The sequence below is a fragment of the Castanea sativa genome, chromosome 12 (genome assembly GCF_040712315.1).
Source record: "Castanea sativa cultivar Marrone di Chiusa Pesio chromosome 12, ASM4071231v1".
Taxonomy (NCBI): domain Eukaryota; kingdom Viridiplantae; phylum Streptophyta; class Magnoliopsida; order Fagales; family Fagaceae; genus Castanea; species Castanea sativa.
In genome coordinates, this window is record NC_134024.1 from 49,867,770 (window position 1) to 49,884,145 (window position 16,376).

A 16,376-nucleotide genomic window follows, 5' to 3' on the forward strand; every position below is an offset into this window, starting at 1 on the left:
AAGAAAAAAAAAAGGAAATTTGTTAACTATGCAGGCTGATTTGGCTTATAGGAGGAGAACACACACACACAAAACTTCCTATAAACTTTTTCTCCTCTCTAAAAGAAGAGGTTCCAAATTGTGCAGTTGCCAGTAGGTACTTGGCTTCTTGTTAGATGTAATTATTTATTGCCATTTTAACCAACAATTTTATTCCAACAATTAGGCATAGTTATTTGCTTTAGATGACAATATTCGATTAACATTAATCACATGATATATGGGTCATTAGCAATGCATTAAAGTTTTGCTTATATACATTTGTACTATTAAAAGTCAATTTTAGATATTTAATCTTTTTTTGTTTTTTTTTTTTCCTTTTTATCTGAGCCTTTGTTCAAATTTTTAGCTATTTCAATACCATCCTGTGTATTGGGACTGCACTTTTACTTCAATGAATTTAACTTGCCTCAAGGAGACGATTTGAGAGATGATACCCTGTTTAGTCATTTGCATCACATCAGCCATGACAGAGTGGCTCAATAATTTGCAGAATCCATAGGCACATTATTGATATTGCATTAGACATGTGGCTAGTAACTTCAATGACTGATATTAGGATCCACTGTTAAACAATTTAGCCATGCAAACAGGATATATTACTCAGGTTCGAAAATTTGAACTAATAATAGAATGCATTAAGAATGGCAAGATTAAGAATATTTAATGAATCTTGATTACGACTTTAAGTCGGTTGTTGGATTGTAAGGCTTAGTGGTGACTTCAAAAAAAATTTATTTTTTTATCTGGCTAGCATACTCCCAGACCCAAATTTACATTTGGGTTACACAGGCTACCCAAAATACCTCATGCTTGGCCCATACGAACCTAATTTAAACAAATAGGATGGTGACTCCATTGGAAATATAGGGTGTTACAACTTTGGAGTGTCATTTAGCTATTATCAAGTCAAAAGATTGGTAAAATTAAAGGAAAGCCTATTTGCACAAACATGCATGTGATTTACCCAATAAGCACTTTAATGTTTTACAAACATACATAATTTTATGGTCAGATTTATGGCTACTTTGCTAGTTCCAACTCCACACCAAGCAAAGCAAATAATAATGATAAGAAGAAGAAGGGAGACTTTACGAGTCCTTGGATTCTATGCACCAACCTATTAAGACTTCGCATGCATTTCTCCTATGCTAACTAAGCCCTATGATCCTAAGAATTTGTCAACCTTAGCATTATTCCCTCTTGACAGAAACTTCATACAAATTGGTGGCTTAACCCCAGCCAGAGCAAAAATAGAAGCAGGCAAAGTCCATATCCCATCCCCACATATTAAACCAGAAGCTACTGCAGGAGCTAGAGCGTCTGCCTTGGCCTTGTTTATTTTCCCCCACACAAACAATATTAAGCTTCCAACACACATATCAATGGCAAAATATGATCCTAAATAGAAAGGTATTGCCATTGCCATTGGAACTGGAATGAACCTTCTCCACTTCTTACCCACTAAATCTCTAATCAAATTGATCATATTGGCTCCACCAAAGAACACATAACAGAGTAGAAGGCAGTTCTTTGGCAGACTTGAGAAGCCCTTTACCCCCAACAAAGCCATGTTGCGGTACACAACAGCAAAAGGAGAAGGGTATTGACTTCCAGGTAGCCCAAGGTCATCAAAGGCCTTGTAAAATAGCCAAAACACACAAGGGGAAATCACACAGCCCATTGCTGTGCCGATTATTTGGCTCACAAACATAGAACGGGGTGAAGCCAGCGTCAAGTAGCCAGTCTTGAAATCCTGCATTAGGTCAGAGGCTGTTGAGACAATGTTCATCATTACTCCACAAGCAGCTAGGCCTGCAAGAACTCCACCATGTGAGGCACCCGCCCATGCTCCAATGATAAAGATGGAAAGCTTTCCATATGTGGATCCAAGGGACCAATCAGTGAGCCCACAACCATACGCATTACAGAAAGCCAATGTGGGTGCGAATATGTAGATGACCAATATGTGATACCATTTGAGTTGGTGAAAGATATGTGGAAGAATGGCCATAGCGATTGCAGCAATAGCAACATAGCCTCCGATGGCAAACAATGTTGGAATTTGATCTTTGAGAAAGAGTTGGGTTCGGCGTTTGTCATCATATGAGAGCTGAGAACTTACAAGAGAAGAATGGTCTGCAACAGGGAGACCACAGCTCGCATCTTTGTACCGGAGCTGATGAGACAAGCCTACGATGGTTTGACATAGAACCTTGAGAAAATTATACAGACCATCTCCTAGGATCAAGGCTATGGCAATAAATACCTGAATAAAGGGTATAAATTAAGTTTTCAATAAATCGAAAAGCCTCCATGAAGGATGTATTTATCTCTGAGTGGGAATTTACCTTGTAACCTTGAAGACCACTGAAGCTGTCTGAGCTGAGGTCTGCAGGGTACCAGTCTCCCTTTCTATCTTCTATGAGGGGCCACATCAGACCCCAAGAAAGAATCCCTCCAACAAGAAGTGATATATTTATAATATGGGGGCAAATCATTCCTACTCCAACATATGTTGTTGAAAAATCAAAGTAAAATCTGCAGATAATCATGATTTAGATTAGCCCAAACATTCATAAATAATAGGGCTTAGTGGAAGCAGAAAACTTACTAATACAATTCATTATTTGCAAAACGAAAATGAAATTCTTATCAAGAGGAAATTGAGGGGTAACTATAGCTGTACTTAGAATCATATGCTTTGAGGCCTAATGAAGGAAAGTTTGCAAATCCACAATTTTCTCCAGCAGTATAGAACCATTGAAAGAAACCCCATAAAAAGCTGATGGTGAAAAATTTTCCCAACTCTCTCACTTGTTTCCTGAAAAAGTAAAATCAACAAAGACAGATTGTAAATTTTCATAGGTCACATTTCACTTGAAGCCGTTAAGTTTCACACTGCCTTACTTTGCTAGCTTGGCTCCTTGAGGAGTCTGGAAGCTGTTGATAAGATGAGCAGTTGCAGTACCACTTGGATACGTCAGTTTGAAGTCTATGATCATAATCTGACACAATCATAAATCAAATCATTGTTGAAAAATAACAACTATGACAACTATGATCTTATTTCTGAAGTTATTCCTTTCTTTTCTTTTGTTCTCCATCAATGCAGCATGTATTTACTGAAAATGCACAAATATTCTGTATACCTTTCGTAGAGGCACCACTGAGAATAGTCCGAGAAAACTGACCACAAAGAGAAAGCTGATCATCCACCCCAAAGATAATTTTTTGAAATCAAGAGTATCTGCTGATTGTTTGGCGATACGTTCACTCATTGCAAAGAGGTAATTTCCGTAACCTCCTGTTAGTACAAATCAGTCAAAAGAAGGAATTTTCAGTCTACATGTAAGAGTGGAGTTTGAGAGAAACGTTGTTGTTTCTATAGTATTGATAATAAATTTTGCTCGTCATATGTATGGGGTCACATTTTCATCATGGAAAATGTTTAGAAACTTGACATTAATCAACAAAACTTGGAGTCATGGTCCAACACTCCAGTTTCCAGATGATTTTTTGGACAATTTAAACATATCATTGAACAAGAAGAAAAATAGAAGGAAAAAAACTAAGCACTCTGATGCAATGATAGAAAAAGGGATTACCAGTTGCCACAGGAAAAAAACTGAGCTTAGGCTGTATTAAATTTATGCAGAGGAGATGTTTACTAAAACTACTAATTAGTGCAGGTTTGTATCCAAAATGGAGCTCAATTTCGTCAAGTCAATGCAAATGAAACTTGCAGGGGAAGTGGGGATTTGATTAAAGGCTTTAACCTCTAATTTTCTAAATTCAACCAAGCCGAAACATTCCCTAAACATTACAGGAAAATCCCATTGGAAGAACTATCACAATGCAAACAATGAAGTTTGGAAATTTGGGCAATTCATGGAGCTCCGTTACCCACTGAAGTGTCAAGAACACACTACCACTACATTTACTGCTGACCAGCTAGAATGGCGTGGCATGAGACCGCAAAGCCATTGTAAGTTTTGTAGCAAATCTTAAAATGTAGTTGTAGCGAATGAGAGTCCAGCACTTGTAAGGGCTGGACTCCATGAAGACAAAACAACACGAGGAGAAAGTCTATAAAGCTTGTATCATTATTCTATGTAATATAGAGACTTGGAGTATTCTATAGTTTCACTCTACTGCCCCATCTTATTTTTTCACCCCTTTCAGGTTTTCCCAAATATCCCCAGTTTCAAATTTCAGAGCCTGTTTTTTCTCCCATGTCCGTTGCAAGGGAAATAGTGTTGCTGATAGGTTAGCAAAAAAGGCAAAGCGTCTTCTTGCTACTCTTTTTTGGTTAGAGGACATCCCAGACGATGTTGCTCCTCTTGTATTGTATGACAGAAGGTTTCTGTTGAGTTAACTGAAACAAACAACTGTTTCCTCAACCAAACAAAAAATGGGAAGGTTGGGGTTGGGGTTGGGGGTGGCGTAAACTTTTTTTTCTTGCGCCTTTTGTCCTGGCTATTCCACATCAGGCCATTAATCATTCCTAGTCGACCATTTTGACTCCATCAACCTATTGTGATATAGAAAAATTATTAGGTATTCTCAGAGTACCATAAATACGTAATTTTCCTCTCACATGAATGATGGATCTCACCATAAATATAATTAATAGGATCCACTATTCATGTGAGAGGAGAGAGTATACATTTTTTATACTCCGAGAGTATACAATAACAATATTGTGATATATGGGTAGTTTATTGGTTTTTGATAACCAACTAGGCAACTACCATTGTGTCTTATAATAGTACGCACATTAGTGGGTGCATAATAGAAAAAGATGTAAAATTTACACAACTTAATTTAAAACAAATCTACGTCAAATATCGTAAAAATATATAAATATACACATTAGTTACAGTAACTGTGTTACTATAACGGTCTAAACTAAACCATTATTTAATTAATATCCTATTTTTATACTATTATGCATAACCTTTATTCTCTCGCTCTCTCTCTTTCTCTATGCAAATAGCAAACTAATATATCTCTTCTTATCCCTTGTCTTCGTTCTCTCACATCTCAGCTCTCCCATCTCAACTCTCACTCATTACTCTCTCTCTCTCTCTCTCTCTTCGCCTAAACAAAAATCACTCTATGTCCGTCCCTCCCTATGCCTAGATCTGTTTCTTTTGATGGTTGTGAATGACAAGATTTGTAAGAACAAAGGAGGCTTCTTTGATTTTCTCCATGGTATTTGGTGTTTCATGGTGTTGTTGTTCTAGTGAGATAGACTTTTGTGATTGTGCAAATTGTTGTTGTGGGTAAAGGAGAAGTTGGGGTGTCATTGCGAGGGAAGAGAGGGATTTTTTTTCTTTTAGCAATTGGAGTGGAGGAAGGTTGATTTGGATAGGGATTTTATTGAGACATTGGAGTAGAAGAGGTTGATTTGAAAGAAAATGTCCATGCAAAAATTTTGAGCGAAAATTAATGTGATTTGGGTGAGATTTGTGGATTTGATTTGGGTTTTTTTTTAGTTCGATTTGGGTATGAGTATTTGACATTTGAGAAGTTTGTGGGTTTGGTGAGAATCAATGATAAAATTGGCTACTAGTAGCAGCAGAATCATAATTTGATTTTGTCAAGTTTAAGAGTTTGTTCTAGTTTTGCTTTGATATTTCTAACTTACATTTTTTTTTCTAAGAAATTTTTAAATTTTTTTATAGGAATCTTTGGATGATAATGTTTTGTTTTGGTGTTGCTTTTCTAGGTTTTCCTACTTGTTTGGCTTCAAAACTTGTTGGAAATTGTGGTTGATATGGGCGGAGTGTGTCTGTAGATTGGGGGTGGTGGTTTTTGCGAAAGAGAGAGAGAAAGATGATTTAGGAGAATAATAAAAAATTGGTAAATAAATAATATTTTAATGAAATATAGTGTAAAATAGATAATCTAATGTGGGTATTTTGAAAAGTGGGTGTAAAATAGAAAAAAAAAAAAAAAGTAAGTTTTTATACTAAAATGGACGTTTTTTTTACGCATGCTGATGTGAATGTTTTAACCCAAACCTTAATCAAACTACCCCATATATCTTACAAGGATATTTGGTTATTTTTCTTTTGCTTTTGAGAGTATTTTGGACATTCTAAGGACATTTGGTCATTTTGGTGGTTTCAAATATATTTTGGTGGTTTTGGAGTGTATTTTGGACATTTTAGGAGTATTTTTGACATTTTTTGAGATGTGAGGGTAATTTTTTTATTTTGAGGTGTTGGGACTATTTTCAATTAATAAATTATTTTTAAATTGCTAATTATTGCTAATAATGTTATCACCAAGTATAGAATGTTACATTAATCCAATCTACAGAAACAATGTGGATTTGCTTTGGCACCGTTCATGTACATTTTATTATTTATTTATTTATTTTATGTATTTTGAGGGTGGATGGGTGATTTTGGTATGTGACGACAGGAAAACAATTTTAAAAAATAAAAAATTCTGATATTTTAATGAAATAAACTTTAGATTAAATAATTTAATATGAGTTTTTTAAAAAAAAATAATTAAGCAAAATATATAATTTATATTCTTATGCTAAAATAATTATAAAAAAAATTGGAGAGCTGTGTTGTTTGTGCACAATGATTAGCTCAAGCTTAGTTTTTGTATTTTATGGTTCGAAAATATTAACAAATAGTCTTGAAATAATAATTAACAATTCATTTAAAGAATACTTTTATAGGAAAAAAACCAATAAAAATAGTGTTAAAATTACTTAAAAATAAATTATTAACTATTTCTCTAATTCCACCCGTTACTATAACCCGGTTTTACCCAATAGAATATCTGAGAGAGAGAGAGTACCACTAAAGGAGATTCCAGAGGAAGCCACAACGCAGGTCTGGATAACAGTGTTTTCTTGCCTCGTAAAGGGCTGCCTCAGGAGGCCAGACTTTCGTAGTAATTTAGTCCAAGTATTGAGGAAGAAGAAGCCCAAGAGACCGGCAGAGACATTGAGAGAAGGTATAATACCCGTGGTGAGATTGAATTTCATGACTATGAAGCTGAAAAGTATGCTCAACACAAAGCTCACCACAAAGGCTCTCACTGTCAGCTGCTTTCTCCATGATGGCACCTCTTGGTTCTCAAATATCCTCTCCACTGACAACTCTTCTTCTTTCAGATGCTTCTTCTTGTCCTCCTCCTCCTCCTGGTTGTGATTTTCTGGATCAAAACCATTCTCCTCCCCCTCATTTTTACTCATAACTTTTTTTTTTCTATTAAAGAAAAAAATAAGTACGGGTTAGTACCTCAACTCTCAAGTTAATTTGTGAATCTGCAGCTACTAGCGGTGCATTATAATGGTTTTTTTTTTAAGAGAAAAAGAAAAAGAAAAAGAAAAAGAAGTTAGATAATCTCTAATAATTGTGGAGGAGGATATCTGCACTTTCACGGAGTGTAGGAAAAAGTTGGATTTTTGGAATTTAGGAAGTGTCCAAGTGACTTGGACTTGATTGACGTTAAGACCTAATTACTAGTTTTTCTTTATATTATTTGGAGCCACACTAATATTATTCAAACTTACAGTACAGTCTCGTTCTGAATATTCACAGCTCACATGCAATAACGCATCATCATCTTCCTCACTATATGCCAGCCATGCAGCAGTCGCATTACTCTACTAGTCCCTATACGTGCGGGATATTTTATTTGATAAACAAAATATCTAAAGCCGAATTTCAATAAAGATGCAGTATATAAATGACAAAAATATTATTTTGATCTCATATTTTGAGGTTGTAGTCTAGCCCTTGTTATTGTTATTATTATTTTGATATGAAGCTGTATACAAGCAGACAGAAAAGTGAGTACAACAGAGTTCAAAAAAACCAGGAATCTCCTAGCTAACTACAATCTTCTGAGATAAGTGTTGGAATGGCTTGAATTGTCAAATTGGTGGCTTGACATTAGCCAACAAATCATTAAATGACACTAGAAAACAAACCATCAGGAAGTTGCATGATTTCACGCGTGAAGAAATGGAAGGAGTTGCATTAAATGTTGCATGGACTCTTGGCCGAAGTTATTGACTTCTTTGTTGATAGAAGTCTTGGTCTTGCATTATTCTCACGGAACACTTGACATGCATGCCATGCTTCACCTTATGTAGCCGAAATGTATGACTCATTAGCATTCATGAATTATCAATAAACTACACCCGAGTAAATCAATTTATGCTAGCCGAAATGTATGACTCCATTGGTAATAAATGCTAGCTATTTTTGTTGACTTGATAAGTTTCATGGTGGTGAGATTTCGGCTGAAGTGTAGCTATAAATAGAGGTGGAGCAAATGTGTTCTGGAGAGATCTGAGCTACGGAGTGTTGGAAGTTAGTGTCATCCAATTTTTGTCTTAGGATGTTCTCTGAGAGAGAACTAAGGGTGTATTTGGGGTTTGAATTTGTGAGAGTGTCTTTAAGTTAATGATGTATTCTCTAAAGTTATAGTGAAAATTTATTCTATCGCCTCTTGTAGACGTAGGTATATTGTCAAACCACGTAAATTTTTTGTGTCATATTTTCTTTTCTCTCTTCTTTAACATTGTGTAAACAAATTATTTCACCAATTTTACAACAATAAGATTTTGAAATTAACATAGGAGGGGAGACCCCTATCCATCTTTTAGAAGCTTCATTCCTCCTGGCAAGTTGGGCGAGCTCATGAGCTACCTGTTGCATTCCCTTTTTACATGCTTAATTTCCCACCTGCTGAAAAACTCAAGGACTTGACCAATACCAGAATACAAGTGGCTTCGAGTCCCATCAGTTTCTTTATCAATTATACTCTTCACCACTGACAAGGCATCCGACTCTATGATTACCTGTGAGAGTTCAATTCTCGGGCAAAAAGGATGCCACACTCAATAGCAAGTACTTCTATTTCAGAGGCCAGAAAGGTACCTTGAACATGCTGCAACCACCAATCCTTGAGAATCTCTAATGATCACCCCCACACTTGAGTTCCTTCCATTTTCTGAAGTAGCTCCGTCCACATTAATTTTAACCATACCAGTTGTTGGGGCTACCCATTTATTTCCCTCATGAGACCTAAGAAAGCTTAAGGGCGATACTGCCTCCTTGTAGTCCTATAAAAACCTATGTAGCACGGGTGCGTTTCCGGATTCGGGTGCAAGTGCGAGATTCGGCAATTTTTGAAAAAGTAGGGTGCGGTGATTAAAAAATTATTAAAAATATTTTTATTTATATTTTCTATATATTTTTACTATTAAAATATTTTTAAAAACACATTAGATTCACAAAAACAAATAAAAAAGGAAGCAAGAAACACAAAACAAAAAGAAATGTCCTGCACTCTCACCTAATCATGCCAAGTATCAACAATATCAGATAAAATGACCAAAACAGCCACATAACTTTGGGTGCAACTAAGGGGTCCAATAGAATACAAAACAAAGGGCATTTTGGGTAGTCAAAGTTTATATTAAAACTCAGACTTAGAGTAGCAGTTCGGCCAGTTCCCATAAAAAAAAAAATAGAGTAGCAAACTCGTACGTTGGTCGTTGAATGGCTATCTCTTCTCTCGTGCGTTTCAACTCAACGATAAGGCTTAGGTTTCAGTTTTTGGACAGCAAATGCTTTAGTTTCAGGTTTTTTTCTGGTGCAATGCATGATCCAAGGCCGATTTCGGCTGTTTCGGTCTGTTTCGGCTACTGGCTGATACGTTCCGATTCGGCCGATACGACTTGATTCTGGTCAAATCGGCCCGGTTCGGCACGAATCGGCGAGAGTCAAAGCCGAGTCTGCGCGAATCCGGAAAAAAAAATAGAGAGAGACACGGCACCGACGCGCGGGCAGCGGTGTCACTCGCGAGTTGGGCCGCGTCGAACGAGGGTGCGGCACCCATTTTGCCACACCCGTGCTTCATAGGTAAAAACCTTCTGGCAAAGCTCCAAATTTGATTGGGGGACTGGCAAGCCGACTCATGGACCACCTAGTTCCTATTGTACCAAATTGACCATGCTGTAACAAAAAAGAGTTCAAGGTCCTGAGTGTGAAATTCTGAGCTTTGCAATGGACAACAATGGTGAAAACTTTAACAAAGAAGGTGTAGAGAGAAATAAGAAAAGAGAGAACTCTATTGAACAATGAATCAAAAAAAGTATTTTTACAAGCTCAAGAAAATACATTACACAAATCACTACTTATATAGCACAAACAAATAAATACAATCTTGAACCTTCTAGAAGGTCCTATCATAACTGAATCCTAACAGCTCTACAACCACTTTAGGATTTTAAGGGAGGACGGTTATCATACTGTTACCATATGAGTTCTATTATCAGTCTCTGTAACAAGTTTTGAGCAATTGTGGAGAACAGAGCAAGTCTTAAGAACCGTAATAGAAGAAGGTCAAAATGGTACCGTTCTTGTTATTTTGAAACGATGGCGTTTTTCCAACTTCACTTAAACTCAGTCTCACTTACGACACCGTTTTGACCTTAGCATCCAGTTACCATTGGACAGAACTAGTCGTTGCCTTGTTCCTCTATTTTCAAACCACAATGCTCTTCAGGTCTCAAGTCCTCTCTTACTTTATCATCCCCCTCAAAACCATGGGGGCTAGAGACACCATGATTTTGGAGTGAAGAAACATAAACCGAGAAGAAGAAAGACTTTTAGTAAATATATCAACAAGCTGATCCTCATGGCCCACCAAAGCTCACAACTAGCTGGCTGGCCCACACACACAAACCCATGGCCTACCCTCAATCTTAATGAATGCTCATAGTGTAACACTCTGATCCAACTTTATAATTAACTTATGTGTTCAAGTGGTTAATTGTTATTTGAATCACTTACTTTCTAAAATTAATATAAGAGTATTTAATAAACATATTATTTTATTATGTCATTGAATAAGAATTGTAAATATTATAAGTAATTGAATGGCTAATTGTATTATGAATATATATACTAAGTATAAGTATGTACAAAACTATATTAAGTGGTTAAGTTATTAGATATTTAGTTGTTGGTGTTTAATTAAGTATAAAGGTAAGGGTTTATATGCAAAGTTATTTCACAGTTTGGGCCTTTATAGAATATAAGCTTGTGAAATGGGGTGGAAAGTAAACTTTAAAAGGTTGTAAGGTGAGTCATCGACTCACTATTCCCCTTAGCATACACGTGCCTCACCCAAGTTATTAACCTTGACTTCTTTGCTACACCACTCTTCTTTCTTTGCTCCTTTGTTTTCTTCTTTTTTTGCTCTTATCAGCAGCACCTCATCTTATTCTTCTTTGACGTTCTCAAACAACTAGAACATCCAAGAAGCTCTCTCCCTCTCTCAAACCCAATAGCACCTCATCCTATTCTTCTTTGACTTTCTCAAACAAACTAGAGCATCCAAGAAGCTCTCTCCCTCTCTCATACCCACTGGTCCACACATCCAAAGAAAGACAAAGCTCCACCTCATTCTTCTTTCTACTCTCCCAGAGAAACTAGAAGACTCTCAAGCTCTCTACCTCTCATACTTTCGGGTCCAACCACTAGGAAAGGGAAATCCTTTCATGCAAGAGTGATTCTATTCCTATTTTTCCCCTCAAGAACCAAAAACTTGGTAAGGGTTCTAGCTACTCTCATCTTAGAATACATGATTCATTCAAAGAATTTTTAGTAATGGTGTTTGTGGTTTGTGAAATTAGGGAATTGTGAACTTGTAAGTCTATATATATGTATAGTATTTTAAGAAGCTTTGAAACTGTGTTGATGGTTTGTTGAAGGTAGATTAGGGTTTTTCCTAATTAATGATTGTATATGATTAAGGAAGTAAGATAGAGTTAGGGTGAGTACTTTTGATGTTACTGCTAGGATTTTTGTTGTATTTAATTTTGTTATAAATGGTTAAATGACTGTATATAAGTGTTTTCTAACATCTATAATGAGTGCATAAAAATCCCCATATGATAATAAGACTATTTGCAATCATTTTATAATTTTACAAGAAAACATTTCAAAGCTGTCACTGTGACAAATTCTATGTTTACACATGGTAAATTATGTATTAAATCATATACAGTAAATTAGGATACTAGGAGTAGTTCTTTTGAATTCTAAGACACATATGGCTCTAATGGAAGTGGTATCACAGCCATTGGATCAATATAAAAATAATGGTTTAATTTCTAAGTTGCATGAAATTCTGTCATGATAGATTTGAACATGTTGTCTTGTATGATTTTTAATAAATCATGGTTTTATGATTTGGTTTTGAAAATGATATGGAATCTACTAGACATCCATAGGAGTGGCTTTGTAAATTGGCATGAAAATTGGATGTGAATTGATAGCCAATGTTTATTTTATAAATGAAGTATATGCTGCTGGAGTAAACAGTGAACAGCAATTGACATACCTAACTTTGAGAATTTAATTCTAAAGTTAGGATCAAAGATTTGAGCTATAAATTAATATGCTCATCGTTTGGTATGTCTGGATCATAAATATATTTCTTTATAACTTGATTCAAGGTTTAATCCTCAAAAGAGGGGTTCTAAACCAATCTACTTCTTTTTCATATCGCTGTCTTGTTCAACGTGTTGTACGTTTCCATGTGAGCGTATATGGTTACATGACCATGCTTAAAGGATTTTATGTTTATGCATGCCTTATTGCCCTAATTTCAAAACACCTTTTGAAATAAAGTTGGCTCTTCTGGAGATATGGTATAAATATGAGAATGATGGTTTTTCTATGATTTGGTTCATCATGGTGTTTGATGAATGTATCTTATGTTTGTGGGAACCTCGTTGAGGTGGGATTAGGATTTCATTGATTATAAAAGATAGGCTTTGGGATGAATGTGTAAGTTTATTCTAAGGTATAATTGATAGTAATAAGTTTTGATATTTGGTTTAGGTGTTATTAGTACCTAAGTCTAAGCTCCTTCGACTGTAGGCTTTCGATTCCTCTGCTTTCAAGTAAGGGATAAGTTATATGAGCATTTGGAAAGTCATGAGGTTATTTTAAAGTGTTTTATGCATTAAAAGGTTTTTTATTAAAGATATGACATATAATCATGTTTCAGACAAAGATATGTTTGTGAGTTTTCGAAATCTTATGTATATGATTTAAGCATGTTGATACTATTACTAATTCCACGAACATGATGTTTAAAGAGAATAATGGAAATGCTATGAATTTCAGCATGGTGTATAACTATGAAATGTTTTCGGGTTATGTCCTCTGGTAATCTAAACTCGGTCAGTAGGGGTTAAATTATTGGCTTTCCATGAAAAATGTTATTTGTTTAGCCATTGAAAGTTGGAGGAAATGGGTTGCCCTTAACTATAATCTAGACAAGGCCTCTTCCCCAATGTTCTGTATGACGTGGGGAGGAACAAAACCTTGAGGGGATGTGCCATCAGGCCTCTCAAAGAGGACAATATCATGCACATGAAGACACCCAAATGTGATGAGGCCTTCTCCCTAATGTTCTGTGTGATGTGGGGAGGAACAAAACCTTAAGGGGATGTGCCATCAGGCCTCTTAAAGAAGACAATATCATACACACGAAGACACCCAAATGTGATGAGGCCTTCTCCCTAATGTTCTGTGTGACGTAGGGAGGAACAAAACCGTGAGGGAATGATCTTTGTGACATCCCAGAGCATATAATGTCGTGCATATGCACCACAAAATAAGTACAAACTTACCAAATATGGACTAACCAATATGTTATGAACAACTATATTATGTTATTGATCATGAGAGAATGATTTTTATTTAAATGCGTTATGAAAAGTTAAAAGCTCTCATGAAAAGAAGTTTATGATGAAAAGAAGTTTATGATGAAAAGAAACGTTGTTCTTTAAAGATAAAAGTTTCTAAAGTTTTGTTGTGCTTTAAAGTTAAAGAATCTGATGAAAAGGTTTTAGTATTCTATAAAGATAAAACTTCTGATGAAAGTACAAGTTTACGTTAAAAAGTCATCAGATATCTGTTTTTTATGAAACGTTAAGTTTTATGACTATGAAAGTTCTAATATTTTACAAGAAGAAGTTTATAAAGAAAAGTTTTCTTATTCATAAAGATGTTTCTAGTTTAAGACAAATTTACTAATTATCTGATTTAAGTTAAAATGATTATTGCGTAAAAGAATATATATATATATGTGTGTGTGTGTGTGTGTGTGTGTGTGTGTGATTTTAAACAATCAATATTATATTTGGTGACTTTGTTAGAAATGAAATAAATTCAATCCGAAAGGTTTTGGTAATATTATTCTAATAAAAAAAAGGAGAAAAATTATTTCCTATGAAGAGCGTATAAGTTATTATTATGAATAATATAAAATACTACGCATGAAAAGATGTTCTCCAATCTAAATATTTATAAAATGAAATGATTTGATTTACATGTATTCTTATTAAATTCTCGTATATCTTACTCTTACTGAGCTGTGTAGCTTACCCCTTCTACTCTTTCAGTCAACAGGTTTTATTTTGGAGCAGATGAAGCCTTAGTCGAGTTTTGGAAAGAGCTGGTTTTAGTTTTAAAGGTATAGATCCCAAATTAACAATTTGATGTTTAGTTTTGTAGTATTGTGTATTTTAGGATCTAATGAAAGTTGTGTACCTTAAAGTATTAAGAGATGTGTTATGTGAAATTCAGAATTTGAATAACTAGTGGATTCTATTATTCCTTGAGTACAGTGTAGATGCTCTGAATATAAAGTGAAAAGTTATATCAAGAAGTAAAGAAACAAGCATGATAAGAAAGAGGGAAGCTTTTGTAAAAAGTTTTAGTTAGTTCCTGTTAATACTGGGTTTAGGCTTGATATCAACATGCCGGACATGGTCACAAATCCGGGTATCGGGTTTGGGACATGACACATAGCATAACACCCACTACAATGTACACGTATTTTTTACACTTTTACTTTTTACTTTATCATTTATTATAAGTTATTAAAAAAGACAGGACAGGACAGCACACAAAGGCCATAGCCACACCAAAGCTCATAGCTAGCTAGCTGGCCCACACACACTAACCCATGGCCCACGCTCAATCTCAATGTATACTCCTAGCATAACACCCACTGCACTGTACACGTATCTCTTCGACTTTTACTTTTTACTTTATCAATTATTATAAGTTATCACACCAATTAATAATTTGATGTATATCATATTAACCCATTTTTATTATAGTGATAATAATTTATCACACCTAATTATGCTAATAGATGAAAATACTCCAATTAATGTACTTAATTATTTAAAAATGCTAGATTTTTTTCCAAATGCAAATATTGCTTATATAATATTAATTAAAATACCTATTATGGTTGAATCTACATAAAGAAGTTTTTCAAAACTAAAATTAATAAAATCTTATTTAAGGTTTACTATGTTACAAGAAAGACTAAGTGGATTAGTCTATCAATTAAAAAAGAAATGTTAGAGGAACTTAAATACAAAAACTTAATTAGTAATTTTGCATCTAAAAAAGCAAGAAAAATAGATTTTAAATAAAAAATAAAAAATGGCTCCGTTTAAAATTTTCGCCTTAGCCCCCTAAAGTTGTTGAGCCAACCCTAGCCCCAAAGACAAAGATGGGGTAAGGCATGTTCGCCCCCGCCCCACTATGAGAGTGGGGCGAGAGCAAAGTAAAATAAAACCATTCAGAGCAAGGTGGAAACTCCATCCTTTAGCGCCGCCCTTTCTCCATTGTCATCTCTATTTTCAAACACAAAATTTAATCAACCAAGTAGAGTATAGCATCTAGCCATCACACAGCTTGTTAATGCCTTAATGGCATTGAACTGTTTTATATATATATTAGAAATTTGTTAGGATAAAAAAAATCACAAAACGTAGGAACAATTGCTTTAAGTGCAGTGCACTATTTTAATTTTCTTTGTCAATTTGACAAGTGACTGCATTTACCAATACAACACAAACCATATAAACTTTTTCAATAATCATTTTCAATTTAATATAATTATATGATATTGATTTAATTACAAAACCTAAAATACAGCATTTAATATATTTGTACCTAAATTTTGCGTTTAACAATATACATACGAAAAAGATAAGATAAAATCACTTCTTTACCGAAAGACTGGGATGTAATAAATAATGTGCAAATTGGATAAATAAAATAAGGATTTTTGTTGCCCACTCTAAATGAATTAGAAGACTAAAATGATTTAAAAGATATCTATTTAGAATCTACATACACCAAACTTTTCAAAATATTATAAACCACATGTTGTATACTTCAAGGCCAAAAGGTCACCATCCTTGTGGAAAACCTGTGCTTTAGCATGAGTGAAAGCCAATTACC

At 34.8% G+C, this 16,376-nt stretch overlaps 1 protein-coding gene and 1 long non-coding RNA gene across 2 annotated transcripts; one reads left to right on the top strand and one right to left on the bottom strand.

The window, feature by feature from the left end:
- Nucleotides 1-1,010: 1,010 nt before the first annotated feature.
- Nucleotides 1,011-7,406, bottom strand: LOC142621296 (putative metal-nicotianamine transporter YSL7). Its single transcript, XM_075794616.1, has 6 exons — nt 6,868-7,406; nt 3,192-3,346; nt 2,950-3,047; nt 2,729-2,863; nt 2,391-2,580; nt 1,011-2,308 (listed from the first exon to the last, which is right to left on the bottom strand). The coding sequence occupies exons 1-6, from the start codon at nt 7,265-7,267 to the stop codon at nt 1,202-1,204; spliced, it is 2,085 nt and encodes a 694-aa protein (XP_075650731.1). The 5' UTR covers nt 7,268-7,406; the 3' UTR covers nt 1,011-1,201.
- Nucleotides 7,407-11,307: 3,901 nt separating this feature from the next.
- On the top strand, nt 11,308-14,707 carry LOC142618212 (uncharacterized). The gene is made up of 2 exons (XR_012841214.1): nt 11,308-11,643; nt 14,513-14,707. It is a non-coding gene; the product is annotated as an uncharacterized LOC142618212 (long non-coding RNA).
- Nucleotides 14,708-16,376: the final 1,669 nt, after the last annotated feature.